Below are 25,259 nucleotides of genomic sequence, written 5' to 3'. Positions count from 1 at the left end.
ATATATGTGCATTACAGAAGATGATTTCAGAAGTCACTGTAGAGAGATTTTAATTATACTGCCTTTGCCTTTTAGGATGCAGATATCAAGATGTCCTTTTTCTCTCTAAAACTTCCCCTCACAGTTTCAAGTGATATCTTATTTTATTTTATTTTAATTTTATTTATTTATTTGACAGAGATCACAAGTAGGCAGAACAGCAGGCGGGGGCGGGGGGTGGAGGAAGCAGGCTCTCCGCCAAACAGAGAGCCCGATGGGGAGCCGATCCCAGGACCTGAGATCATGACCTGAGCAGAAGGCAGAGGCCCAACTCACTGAGCCACCCAGGCACCACGCTATCTTTTTTTTTTTTTCCCAAGGAGTATTTTAATTTTTTTTCCCCAAGGAGTACTTTAATTTTAATCCAAGGAGTATTTCAAGATTACCTTGTGAGCCTAAAAGATGAATTTTCCAAGCTTAGCAATGGTAATTTTTACCTTTCTTCCCAATGGGCAATTACTGTTGATGAACAACAATGATAATATTAATAATACTCTATACCTCACTCCAAGCAACTGAAGACATTTCAGTTACATTAATATCAATTCATCAAGCCTGCAAGGAAGGGAGGGGAGGATATTATTTTAATGAAGAATGTACTCTGGAACCATGACTTGTCCAAACAAAAACCAGCTGAGGTGGACCAAGCAAAAATGTGCTTCTATTATCAGGTGGGAAAACAACCTTAGTCAGGAGTTTATTGGACATTTGTTGGGATATTCCTTCGGCATTGACTCAGCATTTAAATTTCAAAGGGCTGATGTATTGAAAATTGTCTCCATTCCACAAATAATATTTATCAGGTGACTTGGGGGTATAAATCTCTTTCCTAGAAGCTATAATCATCGACTTAAATTCAACTTTACAGGTTGATTTTCTGTTTCTCAATTTGGAGGTAAACAGAATGAGTCATGCTGGTACCTAGAATCTTTGGTCTTGCTGCTGCCCATTGGTCATTGCAGAAAAGTCACATGATGAAGATGCCTTTTAAATAAAGGTACTGGCAGCATTGCATTCCCTAAGTTCCTTTGGCTTTTGGTTGTGAGTGCCTCTGCTCAGCAAGCTTTCCATCATGATTGAGCCCTTCTTGGGAACCTGGAAGATGATCTCCAGTGAAAACTTTGAGGAATACATGAAACAATTGGGTAAGAAATACCATCACGAGATTTGGAAAGTGACAATACATTTTGTGATGTGGTTAGGTTTGCATTTTACAATGAATTTTCCTACAGTTCTCTCTTTTGTGATCTTAGGAAATAGTCATGTAAGATTAACAAGGTTTGTGTGTCTGCTTTTGATTTTTTTGGTTACTAGCAGTAACTGTCTCTTCGTAGAATACAAGGTTCACAGAAACTTCCTTCTAGTCATTATCTGTATATTTAAGTCCATTTATTCTTTTTGAAAATACTTCCTCATCCTCTCTACCTTCATCATTTCAACTAACAACATTTCCTAGCTTCAAATTTACAGATAGTGGGGCTCCTGGGTGGCTCAGTGGGTTAAAGCCTCTGCCTTCGGCTCAGGTCATGATCCCAGAGTCCTGGGATCAAGTCCTGCCTGCATCGGGCTCTCTGCTCAGCAGGGAGCCTGACTCCCCCTCTCTTTCTGCCTGCCTCTCTGCCTACCTGTGATCTCTGTCAAATAAATAAATAAAATCTTCTAAAAAAAAGACAAATTTACAGATATTAATAATATCTATAATTAAATTTATCATTTAAATTTGTTTCAAGGTTTCTTTTAAGTCACGACTTCAAAAGAACAATAGCAACAAATGAAATTTCTAGTTGGTTAATATTTAAAGTCTTCATATATAGGGGAGATATTTTAAAAATATTTTGAAGAATTTCAAATTTTTTATTGGAGAAATGGAACATTTTTGCTCATTGAATGTCTCACCATTGGCTATTTCTCAGAAGTATAAACCCTGTTCACCCTTTAGCTCTACACTCAAGTTGAATAAACATCAATTACAATGGTTCAGGCCTATAACAACTAAACTGTTCTCACTAATGCTAGAAGAATGGTAATTATTTAATATTTGTTAAGTAATTTTTAATATTTAATGAAAAGAAGTCTCCTTTGTAATAATAAACTGTATATAAAGCCAAGATTTTTTTCTTTAAATTTGGCTGAAATAATCAATGCATAACAAGTCACTGTGTGCATAATGTAACATTATGCATTTGTCCCTTTTTCATACTCAGTATTAACTTTCCCAGGGAGCCATATGAAACATGTTTCCCTGTTTTTCAATGGATTCATAGACTCTCCTGTTTTGAGTTTAAATATGGGGGCATCTAAGAAACTTTGGGCTTATGGCAAGAGCTGTTGTGATTGGGAGCTGAGCTTAGGCAGAGACTAAGAGCTGAAAGCCTACTGTGTGCCATGGCCATGTTAAGTCCTTTCACTTCATCTCCCAGCACACCTAGGAGGCAAGTACCATGGTCATTCATGTTCCGCTACTGAGAAATCTGAAGGTTAGAGAAGGGAAATAATGCTTGAACTCACAGGTGACAAAGCCTGCACAGGCAACTGTCTGGCTCTTCTCTCTTTTGTGACCTGCAGGTATCACTGCTTTTCTGTAGTCAGGTGTGTCTTATCAGTTCCACAATGTAAACGTAAAATCGCGTTCCATATTGATACAGAGAGAGAGGCCTCACCTCTTCTGTCTATCCATTACATGAATCAAGTTTGGCAGTGGGACATCCCCAGCCTGAACAACAGGGCCAGGCTCTAAGCCAAATTGTGCAGTTTGCCTACTTCCTCTTTACTTGGCCAGATCTGAATGTAATCCACAAATAAGAGAGGAGCTTGGACTTCATTACCTTTTTTAAGGAATTTATTTATTTATTTATGAGAGAGCAGGGCAGGGGGCTGAGGGAGAGGGAGAGACTCCCAAGCAGACATCCTGAGCAGGGACCCTGCCCAATCCTATGACCCCGAGGTGATGACCTGAGCTGACTCAGGAGCTGGACGCTTAACCGATGGAGCCACCCTGACACTCTGGAGCTTGGACTTTATACGTCATTATCTTTTAGAGTAGTTTAGGTACTCTGAAAATTACATTTCTTATTTTGCTTTTATTTTTTTAAGTCACTATGATTCTTTAGACTATTAGAAAACCTGTAGCTCTGCTGATTAACAGACACATCACCTAGAATAAGCCTCTCTATGTCTCTAGGACACTGTGTACTCATCTTTAAAATGAGGATAATAACACCCTCTGCACTGTTGTTAGAACACCCCACGAGGTAAGGAATGAGGTCTGATCCCCTGAAAGGTATCAGACAGATATACATTTTAGATGAAGCATGAGTCTGGAAGATTTTAGATGAGGCACAATTCAAAAAGTGAATTTAGCTTTTCAAAATGTCAAGTGTAATTACTAGATATACCTTCTGAATGGGCTTGTTTGGCTCAACCCCACTATCACAGTGAGCACTGAAGAAATTACAACACATTACCTAAAACCTGAATGGAGGAAGAATATATTCTCTTCCAATGGCTTTCCAAAAGGGTAGTTAGCACTTCCTAAATGTCTTCTGAAGGCATGTTGCCTTACAGGGATGAGCACAGCAGCCCGGAACCTGGCGGGGTTAGCAAAGCCAAGAATCAGTATAAGTGCCAATGGGGATGAAGTGAACATCAAAACAGAAAGTTCCTTCAAGAACACTGAGATCTCCTTCAAACTGGGGGAAGAGTTTGATGAAACCACAGCAGACAACAGACAAGTAAAGGTGAGCACTAAGTCTTCCTGGTATTCTACAGTCCAGGAAAAACAAAACAAAACAAAACAAACAAAAAACAAAACAAAACAAAACAAAAAAAGAAGGTCATTGAGCATGGTTCATACATATCTAACTTGATTAATGACCAAGTCAGTTTGGGCTTGTTTTGTTAATTACTATTGAACAGCTCTAAAGCCAACCCCTTTGCAAATTATGCTGATGGTTAACAGGGCCAAAAACCTGGACATGTTTTCATTTTTTTGTGTGTGTGTGTGATCTTTCTTTGTCACTGTATTAAAGAGTATAGAGAAGAGAACAATCATTCACAAACAGTTTAGATATTGTCTGTCTGGGGCCCCTGGGTGGCTCAGTGGGTTAAGCCGCTGCCTTCAGCTAGGGTCATGATCTCAGGGTCCTGGGATCGAGTCCCACATCGGGCTCTCTGCTCAGCAGGGAACCTGCTTCCTCCTCTCTCTCTCTGCCTGCCTCTCTGCCTGCTTGTGATCTCTCTCTGTCAAATAAATAAATAAAATCTTAAAAAAAAAAAAAAGATATTGTCTGTCTGGAGAAGAAGAGCATTAATTGAATAATCTCTTGAGACTTCTCTAGTTCAATGATATTAAATTATGATAAGAACTGAGGGATGAATTTGGGAGGAAAAGCATGTCAAAATAGAAATGAAAAATAGACGTCTAGTCTCCTGTAGTTTGGAGTGTAGTGAATTGCTATCCCTAACTGATTCCTTTATGCATTTACAGAGCATCATAACATTAAACAATGGTGCAATGATTCATGTCCAAAAATGGCTTGGTAAAGAGACAACAATCAAAAGACAAATTGTAGATGGAAAAATGGTAGTGGTGAGTTTTCAATAAATCAAATATTTTAGATACTCCTGTTTGATGCATGCCTTTTGAGTTCCTCAGTGGCTGTGCGTCCTGAATTGAGAGTCTGGGGAAGAAGGGGCAGAGCAAGTTGAAACTGTCATCCACCAACTCTAATAGATCCCTTTTTGCTTTTAGGAATATATCATGAATAAAACTGTCAGCACTCGAATTTATGAAAAGGTATGAAGGAAGTGTCTACATCATGGAAACTTGTTCACTAACAGGATGCTGGGACTTAAAGAAGATATGCCTCAGGGCCGGTGATTTAAAAATTGTCCAACATAAATTTGCTCAATAAAACCAACAAGTTAAGTGCAGTTTTGGAGCTCTGTAATGGTGAGGGTTGGGGACAAATGGATTAACTGGTGAAGTAAGAAGCTACTTGCTCACGATGTGATGATAAGAGCACCAAAGTCCCCCTAAGCCTCTGTCCACCTTACTTCCATAAGCCTTGAGTTCCCTTCGGTGGACCTACTCCATTTAGGTTAAGACTTTCTGTCAAAGAGCGCTCTGTGGAAATTCCTGGGACCTCACAGAGGGCTTGATACACTGGAGATACAATCACTGGAAACTACTTTGGGCTACACAGATGTTGAAAACCAACACTGCTGACTTTTGATTTTAGCAGAAGGCAGCTCTGTTTAACGTCTTGAGATAGGTCCATCACAAACAGAGCCTGCACCTCATACACTGTGGTTGAATTATTATGGAAAAACATTTAAAACAATTATTGTCTTACATATCGGTAAGCCCATTTAAAATAATCAGGCTAGGGCGTCTCTCACCACTGTTTACAGCTCAGTCTTTGCAGAATGACATTATGTTAAATGCCAGTCCTGAATTTCTAAATGCCTTGTAACTATATAATTATTAGAGCTACACAAAGTACCTTATAATTTCATTCAGGACTGCTGCTAGGAAGTACACTCAGGGTGTAGAGCAAAACACCGTGATATAGGTAAAATTAAAATGTAAGGTCTGAAAACCTGAGGCAAGGAAAAAGGAGGAAGAGTAAGAATTATGTAAATCTCATGTTGTACCTTAAATTTGAAAGTAGGTAGTAGTTGATCAAAAATAAGTCCTGCGGAGTGCCTGGGTGGCTCAGTGGGTTAAGTCTCTGCCTTCAGCACAGGTCATGATCTCAGGGTCCTGGGATCGAGCCCCACATTGGGCTCTCTGGTCAGCAGGGAGCCTGCTTCCCTCTCTCTCTCTGCCTGCCTTTCTGCCTACTTGTGATCTCTCTCTCCGTCAGATAAATAAATAAAATCTTTAAAAAAAATAATAAGTCCCGAGACTTATGTTTAATATGTATTAAAGCAGAATGTCCATGTAATTTGTTGTCTAAAGTGGAAAAGGGCTGTATCAATAATTATACTCAGATAATAGGCATAAATGGGAACTGCCCTAGGCAACCTGGGGGGAATGGCCACCTTAGTAGGATGAAATTTGAAAGGTCACATACAAAAGCACTGAGCATGGGTTGGGGCAAGAAATGAATCAAGTAAGGAGGCCAAGGAAGGGAATTAGTGTTGTCCTATTGAGACCAGAAACATACAGCTGTGCACCTGAAGCGATGGGCTTTGTGTTGGCCACCCAGCTGCTGGGTATGGGCAGTGACAGTCATTCCTACATGACTTGTGTTCCTCCTTCCTAAAGGAATCAAGTGTATACAAAATGTAAACCATACTTGCTCTCCAGAAGTCAGAGACTCTCAGCCCCCAGGGTGTCCTTGCACAATGAGGAACATGGGCCAGTGGTTCTTTAATCAGAGGACGGTCTGCAAGGTGGATACGGATGACAGCTACTTAGCAATGCCCCTCCGAGCAGGGATTGAAAACTTGCAACCCTCAGGAAGAAGACACTACCCTAAAAAGCACTAGGCTCTTACTCATTTAAATCTTTGGATTTATAGCATGCCTAGGTGGCTGTTGGTTAAATAATATCTGCCTTTGGCTCAGGTCATGATCCCAGGGTCCTGGGATTGAGCTCTGATTGAGCCCAACTAAGTTCCGTGTTAGGCTCCCCACTCAGTGGGGAGTCTGCTTCTCCCTCTGCCCCTCCCCACCACTTGCACATGCACTCTCTCAAATAAATAAATAAAGTCTCTTAAAAATTAGTCTTTGGGGGCACCTGGGTGGCTCAGTGGGTTGAGGCCTCTGCCTTCGGCTCAGGTCGTGATCCCAGGGTCCTGGGATCGAGGCCCGCATCGTGCTCTCTGCTCGGCAGGGAGCCTGCTTCCTCCTCTCTCTCTGCCTGCCTCTCTGCCTACTTGTGAGCTCTGTCTCTGTCAAATAAATAAATAAAATCTTTAAAAAAAATTAATCTTTGGATTTACAGAGGCATACTTTAGAAAAGAATAATATAGTTCTGAATTTTCAAGATTTATTTCTCTTCTCTTTATGCCATAGCTCAAGATACAAGGAGCCAAAATGAATCAAAAGCCCAATGTTGAGTCTTTAGTAGACTGAATTAAACATACACTAAGTAGCTGTCATCTGTATCCACTCCTGAGGAATCCATTCACTCAACAAATTCTTACTCTGACAACTATTCAAAACCATGTTAGGTGCTGGAACACAGCACCATCTTAGGCCTGGAGTTCACAACTTTTGATGTTTTAAATAGCCCAGCATCTTGAAGCCCTATTGCTTTTACTTTTATTATCAGTCAACTCATGTCAAAAATTCCTGTAAAAAAAAAAAAATTCACTGAAGTTCATACTTAGAATCATTTGTCTTTGCAAAGGACTTTCACATGATCAGTCTCCTGGTATGTCTGACTTGCCTTCAAAAGTCATCATCTATCTGTAAGTAAATTATAACATGCCATATTTGTCAAGTTGTACTGGATTTTTATCGTTATCTATCTGTGATTATAAAATAGCATGTCACATTTGTTAACTTGTGCTGGAAATAATGGAACTTTTCATTACAGTGACTTGAGGATTAAAAAACCATTATTTATTCACTTTCCAAAGGGGTTTGAAAAGGAAGTGAGAGTAGTTTTTATAAACCACACAGGGAAATATATTTTATTTTTCAATATTTTTAACCTAAATGACTTAGTAGTAAGTCAAATTCCATCACATTTCAAATCCACATTGAAGTTTGTCCAAAAGCATTAATTACCCAAAGATCAGTCATATTAAAATCATGATTAATACTACTACCAAAGAATAATTCACCAGATTTCCTTTTTTGGTACCTAGAACTACTTAGTAAATCACCAGCAAAATTATTTGAACATTCTTGGTCTATTTAATTTTCGTACTTTTTGCACAAAAATGCAATACACACAAAAGTCCATGATTTTCTTCACTGGCTATAAAAAGATAAGTGACTATTCCAAAGATAATAACCAAGGGTAGATGAAAAATTAGGATGAACTATCAGGAAATAACTTAATCTCAAAGTTATAGGTTAAGACTTCTACACTGAAGTTTAGGGAAAGCATAGTTTGTCCATTTTAAAGTTTGATATCTAGACCCTGTGTAATTTTTGGAGAGGGATAAGACTGGGGAGGAACCATCTAGACACCACCCCATGCTAGAACGGGACTTGTCTGGTACCCCAGAGATGACTCTCAGTGCCCTGGAACAAATGGGCTTTGAGAAATGTCCAGAGTAGGACTTGAATCTTGCTTCTGCTGTGAACACCCATGTGAGCATGCGCGAGCTGCTTTCTACTTTGGTTTTCTCCTTCGCAAAATGGGAGTTTGTCTACTTCACAGAGTTCTGTAGATGGAAAATTAGGGTAAGATATCAGGAATTAATCTAATCCCAAAGTCTTAAGATTTCTAAATTGAACGTTTAGAGAAAATACTGTGTGTGTGTGTACATATGTGTGTACATATGTGCGTAAATGAGAGATCAAGGTCTTTATACCATCTTAATTATTGAAAACATTTATAAGATATAATCAAGAAATACAGTAGGAAACAAAGTAGGTTACCTATATAACACACAACTAGAAAATCACTTCAACTCTTATGGGTTTATATTTGTTCTTTATGAAATAAAGCTAGACACAAAAATGCTTCTCACTATGCTTTGTGATGAATTATTTTTCAAGGATTTCTTTCTCCCATCAGATGTAAGGGAGCAGATGGCCGAGTCCTCAAAAGTATTTGCTATGGCTCTTTATGCTAATGCCTGGAAAGTACAGCCTCTTTAACGCTGTGAATGTCACTTTCTCACTAAGAGGGAAAAAATGCAAATAGAAGAGAAAAACTGTGGCCAGCTTGGTATATGCTATAAAGACTAACAAAAGAAATGGAAATACAGAAATTGTCTTCTATTTCCTCCCCAGTGAATGGGGAAATTTAATTCTCAGGTGTTCTATTAGGAATAATGATTTGAAATCTTAGACTAGATTCTGAAAAAGAGGCCATGTCTGTTGCAGTCTAGTAAAAACAAAGCTAAATGCATTGTTTGAAGGAATAAAAAACCACTTCCCTTTCTTTATTGACATTCAACAAAAGAAAGCTGTTAACCACCTTTGGGCAGCATAAATGTCACAGCAACTGTCACCATAGCAACCCAAAGGTCAAATATCCACTGGTGACTAAGACATGATTTGCATTAAGAAAACAACTATAATCTCAGTGTTCTCCATCGTAGAGAAAAACACACAAAACCTGTAATAGGAAATATCTGGCCTGAAGTGCCATTGTCACCTTCTGTCAAATAGCTTCCTTGTGGTTGGTGGGGAGGAGGGTCACCAGATGCCTCAGTGGCTGAGTTCTGACGATAAATCCGATCATCAGTCTCATAGCATCTGGTGCCTAAACAAGTCCATAAGGGATCTTTCTACATAATAATGGTTCATTGGCTCTTTTATGGTATCCTCACCAACTCCATCTGCAAGTGATAGAGAATAATAATTAGGGAAAAAAGAAAATAATAATTGGATATTCTAATATGTCTCTAAATGTTTTCTTAATGTCTGTCTTCCTGACTAGAATATAAGACCCATATGGGCAGGAACTGTTGCTGCTTCACTCACCATGTTCCCTCCCGTGTTAGTTGAGTTCAATAAATTTGTATTAATTGCATGCATGCAGGTGAGAATATGTACAATGAATTTTGGAATTACCTTACATATGCTTTCCTAGTGGTATATTATGATCATGTCATCCTTGAACATGGAAAGAATCACCTGCTTTTAAAAAAAAACTGACTGGACAAAACCCTCAGATTGTTTTTCAGAGTCCACAATCTCTCATGGTTCACCTCCCCCTCCAATTTCCCTCAACTCCCTTCTCCTCTGGGCGGGGGGGGGGGGGGGGGGGGGGGGGGGGGGGTGGGGGGGGGGGGGGGGGGGGGGGGGAAGGTTGGGGGAGCCAGGTGGTGGGTATTGAGGAGGATACGTATTGCATGGAGCACTGGGTGTCGTGCAAAAACAGTGAATTCTGTTACGCTGAAAAGAATTAAAAAAAATATATATATATATATAAAACTGACCGGAAGCATGACCAAATGTAGGAATGAGTGTTGTAATTAAATTTCACACTTAGATATGACCCACAGCCAATGTCTTTTCTGTGCTTCCAGTGGGTATGAAAAAAGAAAGAAAGAAAAGGCAGGGGAGGTAGAAGAGGGAAGGAAGTTTAGGAGAAGAATATTATTGATCATAAGCACAAATTTTAGATGCTTTCATAATATTTATTATATGAGTTAATGCAAAAATAACTCCCATAAGTAGAAAATCTTATATTTTCTTCATTTAGTCAGTGAACAAATATTTATTGACCATGTCCATGTATGGTGTTATGGACTTGGGCTACTACATGAGGAAAGTCACATGTTGTCCCTGTGTATATGGAATCAAGACTTCAGTGGGTGATATACATATTAATTAAATGATATCCAAAATTAATAAAAATTGCTATTGCAGTAACTGTTCAATGATGTTATACTAGAAAAAGGTTAAGAAAGATGATTGAGTTGAAATCTAAAGGATGTCAACCCAAAGGTAGGAAAGTACAATTGAACTGAGGTTTAAGGATTAACCATATGGGAGTGGTTAGACATTCCAGGAAAGGAGAAGAGCATGTGCAAAGATCCTGGTAGAAGCAAGTTGGAAATTACTACTTTCTTTTCTATTCTCTGGGAGATTTTGTGTAACATTGATGTTATTTTTTTCTGTAAATATTTGTAAGGATTCCTTGGTGAGCTTTATGGGCCTGGGGTATCTTTGTGAGAGAAATTTTAATGATAGATTCAATAATAATGGATTTGGGAGTATTTACATTTTGTGTTTTCTAAGGAATTTATAACATTGCTTTTAAATCTTAAAATCTATTGGCATGAAGTAGCTCATATTTTCTTATGATCTTTTTAATTACTGTAAGTTATGTAACTATAATTTTTTAATAACTAAGATACACTGATATGCCCTTTTTTATTCCTGCAATCAATAACTTTTGACTTTTTTTATAGTCCATTTTGCTAAATGTTTTGCCAATTTTATCAGTCTTTTTCTTTTTAAAATATTTTTTTTATTTATTGAGAGAGAGGGAGAGTGAGCACGTCCAAGCAGGTGGTGGGGGGCAGTGGCAGAGAGAGGATCCTAAGTGGACTCACCACAAGCATGGAGCCCGATGGGGAGCTCACTCTCATGGCCCTGAGATCATGACTTGAGCTGAAATCAACAGCTGGATGCTTAACTGACTGAGCCACCCAGGTGCCCCTCAATTTTGTCAGTCTTTTAAAAAAATGTTGGTTTTGATGATATTTTCCATAATATGCCTGTTTTTATTAATATCTTCTCAGTCAATCATCTAGTTCTGTGGACTCGTGTTTCTTTTGCTTTTTGAACATATTTTCCTATCTCTTTGCTCTATTTATGTATTTAAGATTTTATTTATTTCAGAGAGAGAGAGAGCATGCATAAACAGGGGGAGAATTTGAGGAAGAGGGAGGTAATCTCCAGCAGACTCCATGCTGATGGCAGAGCTCTATGTGGCTCTCAGTCCCAGGACCCCTAGATCATGACCTGAGCCAAAACCAAGAGTCTGATGATTAACTGACAGAGCTACTCAGGGGCCCTTCTATTTATTTTTGATTTGATTAACAGTGTACATGAAAAGTTGTGGTGATAATTTATATTTATGATGACATTATCTTCTTTTGGAAAGAGTTTGTTTCAGACTGGTAGCTAGGTTCACTGGCTAACCAGATCACACTAAACTATTTTTAAGAATTGAATTGCCATTAGCACAGGCCTATTTAATTCACCTTTTTCCCTATGCTGCACCCTTTCAAAGTCCTAAACCAAAGCATGATGATTAACCAGGATTCTCCTTCATTTTTCCCCTACACTTTATAACACAGTCACAAATATTCCTCACACTTCTGTCTCTCATCTGCCTTTTACAGAATTCATTAATCCCTAGAGGGCCAGTAGCTCTAAATATTGCAACTGTTTCTCTGGCCTTGCCTTTTTCACCCAAATCCTAGACCCTTAATTTTTCTCTGCTTTTTTATCTCTCTGGAGCTTTGAAGAATTTAAAAAAAAATCTGTTTTTTCTAAGATGTCATAGTTGGAAATTTAGTTTAATTAATTCATCTCTCATAAGGAAGTGAAAATTCTGAAGTCCATTTTTGTTTATTCAATTATTTTTTAAAATGCCCATTTTATTTATAATAACACATTATTTGGTGTGCTTTTCATACTACCAATTATGATCATAGTATTACTATTTTACAAGTATACTTTTACTATAGAAAGTAAGCTCCAAAAAGAGTGCCTAGTAAGCTCCAAACAGTGCCTAGAACTTAGTATGCTCTCAATATTTTTGCAATTAAATGAATGAAAGGAATGGAGTCAGATCTTTAGCCCTCAAGTGAATGATCATGAATTCTTTGTTTATTTACTATAGGACGTCTGGTTATCACTTTTCCGAATATATAACTGGATGTAGCTTGAAGACAATGGTGTGAGGAATATTTACATGATATATGATAAAGAACAAGCTTTCTTTATTTTGTTTGGACCTCTGGGTGCTCTTTTCAGTGTATGATTCAAGTAGCTTGCCTTATCATGAGAATTTACATAGGCAGTAAATCTATGAAAGGTTGAATCCATGCTATAAACAGACTACTACTACTATAAATATTTAGTTCAAGTCTAAATAAATCTATCTAGTGATAGTATGGTTCTGGTGTTTATTATCCATTCTTTTTCACTAGGATACTAATTACTTGCTTAGCTAGGATTGACTTAATGTCTCAAGCCGGCTTTAGTGTGGATCTTCACTCATTGCTTTGATCTGGGCCTTTGACTCACATACCAGCCTCAGCATTTTATCTTTGTCTGGATACATCTGGTTCATTCCAGCAGGCAGGTACCTTGCTGATATGCTAAAACAGAAATTCTTTTCTTTGTTTAAAATTGCTTCAAAGTTAAAAGCCCTTCCAATACATAGCTCAATGTTTATATATATATATATATATATATATATATATATATATATTTAAAGATTTTATTTATTTATTTGACAGACAGAGATCACAAGTAGGCAGAGAGGCAGGCAGAGAGTGAGGAGGAAGCAGGCTCCCCGCTGAGCAGAGAGCCCAATGCAGGGCTTGATTCCAGGACCCTGGGATCATGACCTGAGCCGAAGGCAGAGGCTTTAACCCACTGAGCCACCCAGGCGCCCCTCAATGTTTATATTTTGACTCTGCGGCTATGCCCATGAACAATCAGGGACTGCTGATAACTCATACTACTCTCCTTTACCAGTCCCTCTGAATACAAGGGATCACCTCAAGTGGGGTGGTTTGAGAGTCCTTTACAGATTTAGGCAGAACTCCTAAATTTTGAATGTTATACTTCTCAATAAAGTAGGGTCACAAAATTTTTTTTTGAGGACAAAATGATATCATCATTCATTTTTATTAAGTGTTTTGGATAAGAAAATATCACATTCTTGGGGCACCAAGGTGGCTCAGTCAGTTAAGCAACCAACTCTGTTTAGGCTCAAGTCAGGATTTCACAGTTGTGGGTTTGAGCCTGGGTCGGGCTATGTACTCAGGGTGGAGTCTGCTTCAGATTCTCTCTCCCACTCCCTCCCACTTTCTCTCTCTCTCTCAAATAAAGAAAATCTTAAAAAAAGAAAATAATACATTCTCTAATCAAAAGCCCCTTTTTCTTCATAGCTGTTTCTTCTATCCGAGTATAATGTCCTTCCTCCAGTTATATTCTCCTGGGCCTAGGACTGGGTTAGTTGCTTAACTGAGGAAATTTTCTAGTCACTGTTTCATTCCCACTTTGATTTATCCATGCATGAGTAATATAAGGTGATACTTGGACTCACAGTGTATGTTTCCATATTTTGACCCACCTTGGACCCTAACAATATAAATGCAATCATTGTGGCTCACCTCTGACATTGGTAACCTAAGCCCAGGAGGCCAGCAGGTCTACCTGTTAATGAGCAAACTGATCATGGGAAAATATTCCATTGTTGTGAAGAGAGCCAACCTGTGTAAAAATATTTACAACCTCACAGTCAGGACTGATGGCAATATAAAAAACCAGTAGGAAAAGTTATGGCAGTAAGAAGGTATTCTGAGGAGCAACACCTACATTTGAAGTAGTTTTATATCTTCTCTGTCTAGTCAAAGACTTGGGCTCTGATGTACCATAGTAGCCTCATGACTTTTACCTCTCCTGATTTGGGGGCAGAAATGAATATCTCTGTTTAGTCACATGGTGATGTCAGTATCATCTGACCTTTGGCCAAGGCCTCTGCGCATATGTGATGTAAAGGGAGCAATGTAAGATAATAATCCCAAGTCCGGGCTAGAGAACAAGGCCATGTCCAAACCTTGCCTCTCCTCATTCAAGTCCTGGGAGCAAGTTACCTAACCTTCTCATTGGTAAAATGGATGTAATAATAGTACTTAACTCTTGGAGATATTGAGAGAATTAAATGAAATAATCCGTAAAAAGCACTTGGCATGGTGGCTGGCCCACAACGACCTCTCAGTATATATTAGAATTATTTACATAGAAAATCCTTCTCTTTATAAAACTGAAGATTTATTTTAAAGGGCTTAAACTCAAAATTGTTGTATTAACTAAGAACCTGCTCAATTTGGACTTAAGTTTTTGGTTTTTTTTTAGATGAAAATCTTTGTTGTGCCAAAGCCACATCATGTTCTAGCGCTACTTTTTATCCATCCCATGAATACAATTTCTGTGCTCTGCTGTAATAGACTGACCGTATTGTCTGCCTACTCTGCCTGCCTGGGATATGTGAACTATGCCAAGCCTCCCTTACCTATGAATACTTCCTCACACTGCTTCCCTGCATTTCTCTCCCACAACATATTTGAGGCAGTTATCACAATACTCATGGACATTTTCCTTTCTTTCTTCTCTTTCAATAAGAATTCTTAATTGTGCAGACTCAGGATTGAGAGTGACTAAGATGCCTAAACACACACACACACACTCTCTCTCTCTCTCTCTCATTCACACTAATATAATTTAGTTTGGTATAGGATTCAATTCATGGAGTCTTTTCCAAAGCATTAAAGACTAAGCACTTCTTAAAAATGTAAGATTGACCAAACATTTTTTTGAAGATTCAAATAGTGCTTTCATTGATCTTTAAAAAAATTTTTTTTGGAGACTAAGGAAACATTATGTGGGGGTTTCTTTTGTCCCAATGGATGATTCATTGCCCAGTCCTGATACTGCTTTTCCCCATTGGGTCTCTGTGAGAGTCACATGCTTTGGACATCTTTGAAAAGAATCTTCTGAGCCTTCAGCATCTGAGTCTCCTGAATCTCATCTAGAACTGGGTTGAATTCTCCTCCATCACAATGAGCAACAAATTCTTGGGCACCTGGAAACTTGTCTCCAGTGAGCACTTTGATGATTACATGAAAGCTCTGGGTAAGAAATGTTTCTTGTAGCTCTGGTTGAGAAGATCCTTTTTTTCAGAAAGCTGCATGCCTATTTCCTTCTAACTCTTTTTCCAGGACTCTGGGGAGGTTTGCACAGGCTGAATTATAATCCTTTCCTGCAATTAATCTCTTTGGTCATTCCAATAATTTACTGCATTTCATTTGTGGAAATTGTAATAGATTTTAACCTAAGAGCTGCTTAATTGTGTGGAGCTCCCACTGATTTCAAAGGTAGTTTTGTATCAATAGAGCTTTGCTTTCAGAGAAAAGAAATCCTAAAGGCTTAGGCAACCCATCATCTGGTTCCTTTTATAACAGCTGAAATGCTTTTAAGGTAAGGAATTGAAGTTAATAGAAAACCTCAATTTAAAATTTTGATGTTTAGCTAAACCAGACATTTACACTAATTTCTGTTAGGCTAACATCAGAATTTCCTGTATTTGAAGCGATGGATGAAGATGGAAAATCCAGTCCTTAGTTTTATCAACTTTATTTTACACTATTTCTAGGAATGTTCCATGATATGAGCACAGCAGGTATGAATTGTCTTTGGAAATTTCCAGAGCTATATAAATATAATCGAAAGTGGTGCCAATGACCCAGGTTTCTATGCTTGACAAAGGGCCTGTAATTTTACTTACCTGCATAGAAAGCTTATGAGAAGAGTTGTATTCTTAGGTAAAAACGAGAAAAATCATGTTACGTTACCTAGAAAACTATGAGAACTTATGGGGACAGATCCGTACTGTGAGATTGGTTGGATTTAAGGATTTGACTTTACAGCTGAGGAAGAAGGAAAATACAAGAGCATCAATGACAGACTCCCTAATTCTGTCATTTTCAAATTTAGAATGCATAAGATCACCTCAGGATTCGATATAGTGTAGGTTCTCAGGCTCTACTGCGGAGATTATATAGAATATATATTTTCATATATTTATATGAAACTAGTTTTCCCTTCATTTATTGCTCTCATTTGACATTTCTCCTTTTCCATGTATTTAGTCTTAGTAATTTCTCCTTTTCCATGTATATAGTCTTAGTAATAGTAGTAATAAAATTTGAGTGTTTAATTTTGTTTTCTTTTCAAACAAGGAAAAATTTTTAAAATTAGTTTATTTGCGATTACATGTAATGATAGAGATCTTGAAAGGAGATGGATAGATTTTTCCCACCAGTTAATTTAGGGGCCATAATAAAATTGCAGAAATAGGATTCTATTAAGGATGTGGGGAGAGTTCTTTTCTATATCCACAGTATATTACTGAAGAGAAAAAAAATCGAAGAACAGTGTGTATCTGTCATAGTTGCATTGTAAAAACATCCATAGTATTTATATGTAAAAAACTAAAATTTCTGGAGTGATTCATACAAAACACTGGTGATTTTCAAAGACTGTGGGATTAGATGTAAAAGGGGTTAACTTGTACTATTTAAGTTAAACATGTTTATCTTTAAAATCTGCAGATATTACTCTTATAATAATAAACTTAAAATATTTAAGTCGATGGACACGCATTTCCGTTAGATGGTGAAACATGGGAGGAGATCCTCAGTAGTCAGTGATACTACGCACCGTCTCCACACCAGATGAACAAGTGAGGATAGAAAGTGGCCATGTGTAGTCTCTACAGATACATCTCCTTGTCAACATAATTCTAACATTCTCTTGATTTTCAGGTGTGGGGTTAGCCACCAGAAAACTGGGAAATTTGGCCAAACCCCGTGTGATCATCAGCAAGAAAGGGGATATTATAACTATAAGGACTGAGAGTACATTTAAAAACACAGAGATCTCCTTTAAGTTAGGTCAGGAATTTGAAGAAACCACAGCCGACAACAGGAAAACAAAGGTAAATTTTAATCTTTCTCTTATCCATTAGCTCATTCTCCGGCTTGAGAAGATACTTCCTGTTAGTATTCAAAAGAGTAGACTATGCCATTCTATTGAAAATTGGGGCACCTGGGTGGCTCTGTCAGTTAAGCATCTGCTTTTGGCTCATGCCATGATCCAGGGTCCTGGGTTTGAGCCCCTCATCGGGCTCCCTGCTCAGTGGGGAACCTGCTCCTCCCTCTGCCTGACGCTCCCACTGCTTGTGTTCACGCATGTGCATGCTCTCTCTGTGAAGTACATAAAATCTTTATTAAAAAAAAAATGAATGTGCCTTGGGGACACCTTGCTTGATCTCAGGACTGGGAGTTTGAGCCTCACATTGGGTGTGGAGCCTCCTCTAAAAAAATACATTAAATTAAATTGAATAGAAAATGAATGTTCTTCATGAGACGTCTATTATGAAAACAGTTCGATACCAAACGAACTGCTTCTTTAATCAACTACGGTCCAAGCAACTCGGTTATGTGAGCTTGTCATTGCAGAGCATGGTGACCTTGTCAAGAGGCTCGTTGAATCAAGTGCAGAAATGGGATGGCAAAGAGACGACAATAAAAAGAAAGCTGGTGGATGGGAAAATGGTAGTGGTAAGATTATTTTTGCTTCTAAATACAAAAATAATGGTATTTAAATAGGGAAATTGGTTACATTGTTTTCAAAGTATTCTTTTTTCTTTGCAATACCCATGAAAAAGAATGGCTAAGAATAAAGTCAGAGCTAGTGGTTAGACAATATTTCAGTCCTGAAGACTCCTCTATAGCACTTCAAGTATAGATCCAAGATTTTAGAAACAACAAAGCTCATATGTTATTTTAGGAGTAACAACAGTAAGTCAAAGAAAGAATGGCTGAATCTCCCTATTTTGGACTCACAAAGAGAAAAGCAAGTCCAAGTTATAAATGCAAAACAAACCTGCCTAACGGCTCAATTACATAATATTTGTAGGTATCTGAGTGTTTTGCTTCCAAGAATTCAAAGTAACTTGGACCCTACCGTGTCAGTGATTTAAGCTCAGCTCATGGGAGACCTTTTAGTCAGCAGATCAAGAGTAATGTCCAGGGTTACTTGCAATGGCATCTAGTAATTCTCTTGTTTTAGCTTCTGTGCTTACTAATACATACACTGAACATAGACTCATGTCATTTTAAATGTTCTTTTTCCCTTTAGTTCAGAGGTTCTTATCCCTAGCTACAAAGTAGATTTGCATGGGGAGTTAACACGAATATGGGGCTCTCAACACAGATTAATTAAATGCAAATCTCTTGGGAGAGAAGGAACCATCAGTATTTTTAAATGTTCCTCAGATGATGCAAATACGCATATAGTTTTGAAATCCACTTTTAGTGAATTTAAATGCACGCAAATTATGCATTAAAACTTGTCACTTTAAGAAAATTCTTCCACATAGTAACATAGAATGATGTCAAAACTGCTTCTCCTGTTCCGATGGTCATAATTCCAAATTGCCAGAGACTTGACATACTGATGTTCTACTCCTTTCTAAGTTTAATCTTATGAGCTTGTTTTTATCTTCTGTTGCTATGTGCAAATTTGTCGTTCCCTAGTTTGAGTTTTAGATACTCAATGAATCTTTCTCTTTTCTCAAGGAATGTAAAATGAAGGGCGTGGTCTGCACCAGAATTTATGAGAAGGTCTGAGAAAATCATTTCCTCCTTGAAGTGATATATGATCATTTTATGTTGGAAATCAACGGTTTTCATTGGCAAGGCCCCAACTGCTCTGCAATATGTTTCTCTGCTTTTGCTTTTGTCTTAATAGATGAGATAGGTAAAGGCCTAAAGTGAGGATTAATCTAAAATTCAGTATTGTTTAAACATTTTCCATTTGTATGCATTTCCTTACTGTATTAAAGTATGTATATTGGCCACAGCTAAATAGTTGATAATGTCATTTAATTAGCTGTGAAATTCTAACTTGTGTTGTACTTGGTATATCGAAAGGATAGTAAAGCAAGTAACGTAAAAGGAAGTCAATGGGGAGGAAGATGGGAAGTGAGAGAAACTACAAGAAGGGGTTGTTTTAGATCAAAGTTCTAGTTCAGGCAGAGGGCAGCCTCCGCTCCCTATGGACAGTGAAATGCACAGATATTAAGGGTAGAGTTCAATCTATTGTGACAAATGCACGCGCCCATATAACTCACATCCTGATCCAGATAATGATACATTTCCTTACTCCCAGAAAGTTTTCTCAGGCTTCTTACTAGTCAGTTTCTGCCCTCTCCCACCGCCACCAGAAGCAAGTAGTCATTTGGCTTCTATCATTTGGGTTTTCCATTATACTTTTCTTTAATGTGTGGGTTTTTATACAAAGAAAGGTTATTTTTAATTCAAAAAGGTATGCATTTTTTTAAGTGAAAAGACAACCAGGGAATTTTTTAGACCCTGAAAGAGGAAGTCAACTGCTCCCAGGTCACACAGTATGAGCCATCACTTGTACACGCAAACATACCGTATTCGTCTGCAACCACAGAGCTCATATTGTTTTATCTTCTGCTTTTTGCGAGTTTAACAAAGATTATTCCACATTTCAACAGGTGCTATACCATAATTTACTATGATTCTATAATGTAATGGTTTTATTTTTAAGTTAACCCAGTTTGGAGTTATCACATTATTGTGCAAAAATTACCTTTATGCATGTACCTGATTGTGCTGGATACTTTTTCTAGGAGAGGGATTAGTAAGTTAAAGAATATGGAAAACCCGATGTATATTTCTGTATTGCTTTCCTGAGTGTTGTTAGTGATGAGGGACCAGCAGTATACCTGTGAAGGGCAATGTACAAACACAGGTGCTATACCGATGCTAACAGCTACTGTATGTTTTATGTGTGCCAAGCTCATTGACTCTCTACCAGACGATTTACGTGCCATATTGCCATATTTAATGTAATTTCACATAACAACCCTATTAGGTAGATACTATTATTATCTCCAGTTTATAAAAGAAGAAAGAGTGTAGAGTAACTTGTGCAAAGCCCCAAAGTGGTAGAGAATGAAGAAAGGTCATTTGCTAAACCTTTGCTCTATTTTGTCTCCTTGGCCACACCTGGCTGTTAGAAACTTGTCTGTTTCTCATAAAATCTCTAAAAGTGCACCATTAGACATTATTTTTTTGCCAGTTCTCGAATTTCATATAAATGGAGTCATACATTATGTATTCTTTCTGTTTGCCTTTTTAAACTCAGTGCAGTGTTTCTGAAATTCATCCATATTGTTGCACTCAGCAGCGGTTTGCTCTTTGATTGCTATGTAGTGTTCTGTTGCGTGACTATAACCCCGTTTGCTCCTCCATTCTTCTCTTTTTTTTTAAAGATTATTTATTTATTTATTTGACAGAGAGATTACATGTAGGCAGAGAGGCAGGCAGAGAGAGAGAGGAGGAAGCAGGCTCCCTGCTGAGCAGAGAACCCGATGTGGGACTCGATCCCAGGACTCTGGGATCATGACCTGAGCCGAAGGCAGCGGCTTAAACCACTGAGCCACCCAGGCACCCTCCTCCATTCTTCTCTTAAGACAGTTGGGCTGTTTCCAGGTTTTGGCCAAACATATTTTGATGAATAAAGCTGCTGTAAACATTCTCATACAAGGTTGTTGGAGGACATATGAGTTCCTTCCTTTTGGGTCAATAACTGGGCATTGAATTACTGGGTCTAGTTGATTTTTGACAGGCAGGAATAGAGACTACTGTGCCCAAGTAATAATGAAACTCTTTCAGATGTATGTTAGAGCAAATGACAAATGTGCTGGTGTTTTAGGGGCCAGGATTTTCACTGTGGAAGAGGAACATGCAACTATGGAATGAGGAAGGCAAGAATGAATCGTGTGAGAGTGGATTGAGATAGATGTAAATTTGTGGTTTCTAAGGCATGTGTATATATATGTGCACATGTGTATGTAATTGTACATGCATGTCTGCAAATGAATTTATGAGGTATATATATACATGTATTTATGTGTATGTGTATATACACCCAAGTATTTCCCAGATCTATCTGCCCAAAGAGCTTAGAAGCAATGACACTTCAGTAGGAATGAATCCACCTGCTTCCCAGACTTTGGGGTCCAATGTCATTACCCACTAAAAGGACTGAGAGTTCCTTGGAGAAACAACTAATTCTAATGTGGGGTTAGGGTAGTTATAAGATGAGCCTGAAATATCTTATTACATCAGAAAGGATGGAAGTGTTTAAAAAAATAATAGAAGAATACCAAAAATATGGAAGCCAGCTTGGAGGTGTTTCCCTTTATTAAAACTGCAACAGTTTTAAAAAGTAAAATAATTGAGAAAAAAATCATAACTTATAAACCATGGAAGGAAAAATAAGGATCCATGAATCCATAACGATAACAGGGAGAATGAGAAGAGTCTTCCTTATAGCAGAATGCTGTGGGCTGACCAGTACATGTGGAAGGAGTGCTAGAAATGGAAAGTCATCATTTTCCAACTATCACAGTAAATATTGGCTCAGGCAAGAATTGCCAGTAGATGTTAAATCTGGAGGGAAATTTAGATTAGGAGAAGGATATTACTTTGGTCTTAAAGTATCTCTCCACAGATCGCTCATTAGTTATTAGCAGAAAAAACAGTTTATGCCATGGAAAAACTAGACAACTCCTTGACTGGGGAATCACCCCTAGCATCTCCAAAGAGGGACAGAAGAACCTGTGTTTTCAATTGTGATACCCTGAGAAGGAACATCACTTATGTAGTCTTTCAGTCCCGAATCCCCATCTGTGCGTATGGATTCCCCTAATCATGGGGAGACATGAGACAAATTCCAAATGAAGAATGTTCTATTGAAAAAGAGGAGGAGAGTGGTGTTGATAAAATTTTTCAAAAATGTAATTGTCATAAGAGTCAAAGAAAGGCTCTGTGGAAATTTTCTAGATTAAGTTACATTCAAAATATGTGATGACTAAATCCAGTAAAAAACAAATTGAAATATAGATGGCAAATTAGGTTAGAAGTGTACTGGGATTATACAAGAGAATATCATTATTCTTGGGAAACACACCCTGGAGTATTTGGGGGTAATAGGCCATAATATATGCAATCTACTTTAAAAACTGAAAAAAAAATGTATGTGTATTTGTCTGCGTGTATATATACTAGTGAGAGCAATTGATAAAGCAAACGCGGGTAAAACTTAATAGACAAATCTGACTAGAAGCTAATATGTCTTTTCTTTGTAAGAGTTTGGTTTTGCAACTTTTCTGCAAGTTTAAAGTTATTTCCAACCAAAAAAGAATATATTTTTTTTAGCTCCACTTGGCCAAGTCCCTCTCTGCCCCTGGGTATTTGATCAACACGTGTCTGAGAGGCATCATAACTGAGGTGTGGTTTTTTTATTTATTTTTTTTGGCTCCAGCCAAATAAACCCATAAAAAAGGAGAGTTTTAAAACTGTGGTGCTATTTTTAGAGGTTGTAATAATATGACTTGCAATAAAATGTATTCCTCAATAAACATAATTGCTCTATTATACCAAAGTCATAAGCAGTTTCTGTTTTTGGAACAGGAAAAGTGGAACTGCACTGATAATGAGAAAGACAGAATGATCATTTCAGCAGGTGCTACATGTTGCTAGATTTGAAAAAGATTTTTGAACAACCAGAAGTAGGGGAGGGAGCTAGTGTTCTGCAGTATTCAGAAACAGTCTAGAATATAATTTTGATTCTCAATTCTTCTTGATAGAACAAAAAGTTCTTTTTGGGAGAACATGGGGGCTAAGAGCAATCAGATTACCTAGTTTAGATTCCAGTTTGCTGCTTACTCGCTGTGTGTCATTGGGCAAGTTACTTAACTTCTCTGCCCCTCAGCTCCTTCGCTGTAAGAATAAGGATAATAATAGAACATTCTTCAAAGAGTTGTGAGGGATAGATAAATTAAAATATGTAATGTCCTTGGCATAGGAAAAGCCCTAGGGAAATGTCTTTTGTTATTATTTACCTAGTAACATATATGATGCTCAAATAGGTTACTTCGTTACACCTCAAAATGAAGGGAATTCACAAGATCTCAGAGCTGTTGATATTGATTTACAGACCATGTGGCTAAATTTATTAAAAACATTATTTATACAAGCATAAAAACAATCAAGAGACCTACTTATGAGCATATCACTGCCTAGAAATAGCATAGTATGTAGATTTTACCAATAACACTTTTAGTTTCGTGTTAACTGTAATATTTCTAATTTTTTACTAAGTTACTCTGGCTTAGCTTTTGGGAATACTTCTTCTAAACTGAGTGGTACCTCTTTAAATGTGGCTGCATGTTAGAATCATCTGGAAGTTTTTAAATACCCCAATACCAAGATTGTACCACAGACCCACTAAGTCATAGTGTATGGGTGACAGGTGAGACCCAGGCGTCGGTATTTTTCCAGGTAATTCCAAAGTGTGGCCATTTTGGGGACCACTGTGCCAAAGTCTTCCAAAGCTAGAAATTTAATGTAGGCTATTATCACATTGCCATCCACTAAAATGGAGTGAAAGGTCATCAAAGTCAGGAGTACTAAATGTCCCCAACATGACACTAAATAACAGTACGTAGTGAAAATGCTATGGTAAAATCGACTCAGATGTAATCAAGTCTTTTGTTAGGAAAGCAACTGTTTACTTCTTATCTTTATTTCCACAGAAGGCAACACAATTGGCCATTATCCATGACATATGGAAAAGTCGAGTTTTCAAAATAGCAAAATGTGGAGCAACAGGGAAAACAAAGCTATAAAATAATGCTAAAACTGCTGCAAAAGAGAAACTATTTTTTTTTTTTCAGCAGGATTTAGGAAAGAAGTTCAAATCTCTCAGAAAATGTAGTACGGGACTAATTTTTGAAATAGCAACTTTCATATTTTGCTGTCTATTAAAAATACCAGTGATGACATGCAAGTGTTTAGATCTCAGTTACCTGACTGGGATTTGGACACTATCTAAAATCCTCCCCTTAGCAACCAACTGCAATGCAACAGGTTTTTTTTTTTTTTTCCCCTCTTTTTTTTTTTTTTTTTTTTAAAGATTTATTTGTTTATTTGAGAAAAAGAGCGTGAGGGGCAGGGCAGAGGGAGAGGATGAGAGAGTCTTAAGCAGACTCCCTGATGAATGCAGGGCTTGATCTCATGACCCTGAGATTGTGACCCGAATGGAAATCAAGAGTCAATGCTTAACTCAATAAGCCACCCAAGGGCCCCTAGGCAACACTTCTAATAGGTCTGCTGCTGCAAAGTGAACGTCCCAACAACACCAAAGGACTGATGCTTCTATACTTAAAGGGCTTTGAAAACTAGATATGTGAAAGTCTTAAGTTTCACACTCATTATGGCCAAATAATATTATTCTTTTGTTGGAATTTAAGATAGACAAGAATTTTTGCACAATCCTGAATTTGGCATTATAGTAGACTTATTCTTGATTTTCTATAATTGCATTTGTTTTCAAGTTATTAATGCAATGTCAATGCATGGAAGTTACATTAAGTAAGATAAAGAGTGTAGGGGAGCCTCCTTGCCCAGTTTAGCATCTGACTCTTAATTTCAGCTCAGGTCATTATCTCAGGGTCCTGGGATGGAGCCCTATGTCAGTCTCCCAGCTTCCCTCGGAGTCTACTTATCCCTCTTCCTCCCCCTCTGCTCCTCCTCCTGCGCTCTCCCTCTAACATTAAATAAATAAATAAAACCTTAAAAAATAAGATAAATAATGTAGATGAAATTGATGATAGAGTTCAGGTTTAAAACTTCCAAAATAAATCATTGGTAGGCTTGTACTGTATT

At 37.8% G+C, this 25,259-nt stretch overlaps 2 protein-coding genes across 2 annotated transcripts; both read left to right on the top strand.

Moving 5' to 3' along the window:
• Positions 1-1,111: 1,111 nt before the first annotated feature.
• LOC132013168 (fatty acid-binding protein 9-like) lies at positions 1,112-4,840 on the top strand. The gene is made up of 4 exons (XM_059392901.1): positions 1,112-1,184; positions 3,604-3,776; positions 4,526-4,627; positions 4,790-4,840. Exons 1-4 carry the CDS (start codon positions 1,112-1,114, stop codon positions 4,838-4,840), a joined length of 399 nt encoding a protein of 132 aa, XP_059248884.1.
• Positions 4,841-15,479: 10,639 nt separating this feature from the next.
• On the top strand, positions 15,480-19,217 carry LOC132013167 (myelin P2 protein). The gene is made up of 4 exons (XM_059392899.1): positions 15,480-15,561; positions 17,253-17,425; positions 17,949-18,050; positions 19,071-19,217. The coding sequence occupies exons 1-4, from the start codon at positions 15,489-15,491 to the stop codon at positions 19,119-19,121; spliced, it is 399 nt and encodes a 132-aa protein (XP_059248882.1). The 5' UTR covers positions 15,480-15,488; the 3' UTR covers positions 19,122-19,217.
• The last annotated feature ends 6,042 nt before the right edge of the window (positions 19,218-25,259 follow it).

The sequence above is a fragment of the Mustela nigripes genome, chromosome 3, assembly GCF_022355385.1.
Source record: "Mustela nigripes isolate SB6536 chromosome 3, MUSNIG.SB6536, whole genome shotgun sequence".
NCBI classification, from domain to species: Eukaryota; Metazoa; Chordata; class Mammalia; order Carnivora; family Mustelidae; genus Mustela; species Mustela nigripes.
This window is presented reverse-complemented; position numbering and strand designations above follow the sequence as displayed.

What these genes read in the sequence shown, in the direction of transcription:
- LOC132013167 (XM_059392899.1), top strand. Translation starts at nt 15,489, where the DNA reads ATGAGCAACAAATTCTTGGGCACCTGGAAACTTGTCTCCAGTGAGCAC. An exon ending in TGATTACATGAAAGCTCTGG is followed by an intron (nt 15,562 to 17,252) that starts GTAAGAAATGTT and finishes CTTGATTTTCAG; the next exon opens with GTGTGGGGTTAGCCACCAGA. An exon ending in TGGATGGGAAAATGGTAGTG is followed by an intron (nt 18,051 to 19,070) that starts GTAAGATTATTT and finishes TCTTTTCTCAAG; the next exon opens with GAATGTAAAATGAAGGGCGT.
- LOC132013168 (XM_059392901.1), top strand. Translation starts at nt 1,112, where the DNA reads ATGATTGAGCCCTTCTTGGGAACCTGGAAGATGATCTCCAGTGAAAAC. An exon ending in GGAATACATGAAACAATTGG is followed by an intron (nt 1,185 to 3,603) that starts GTAAGAAATACC and finishes GTTGCCTTACAG; the next exon opens with GGATGAGCACAGCAGCCCGG. An exon ending in TAGATGGAAAAATGGTAGTG is followed by an intron (nt 4,628 to 4,789) that starts GTGAGTTTTCAA and finishes TTTTGCTTTTAG; the next exon opens with GAATATATCATGAATAAAAC.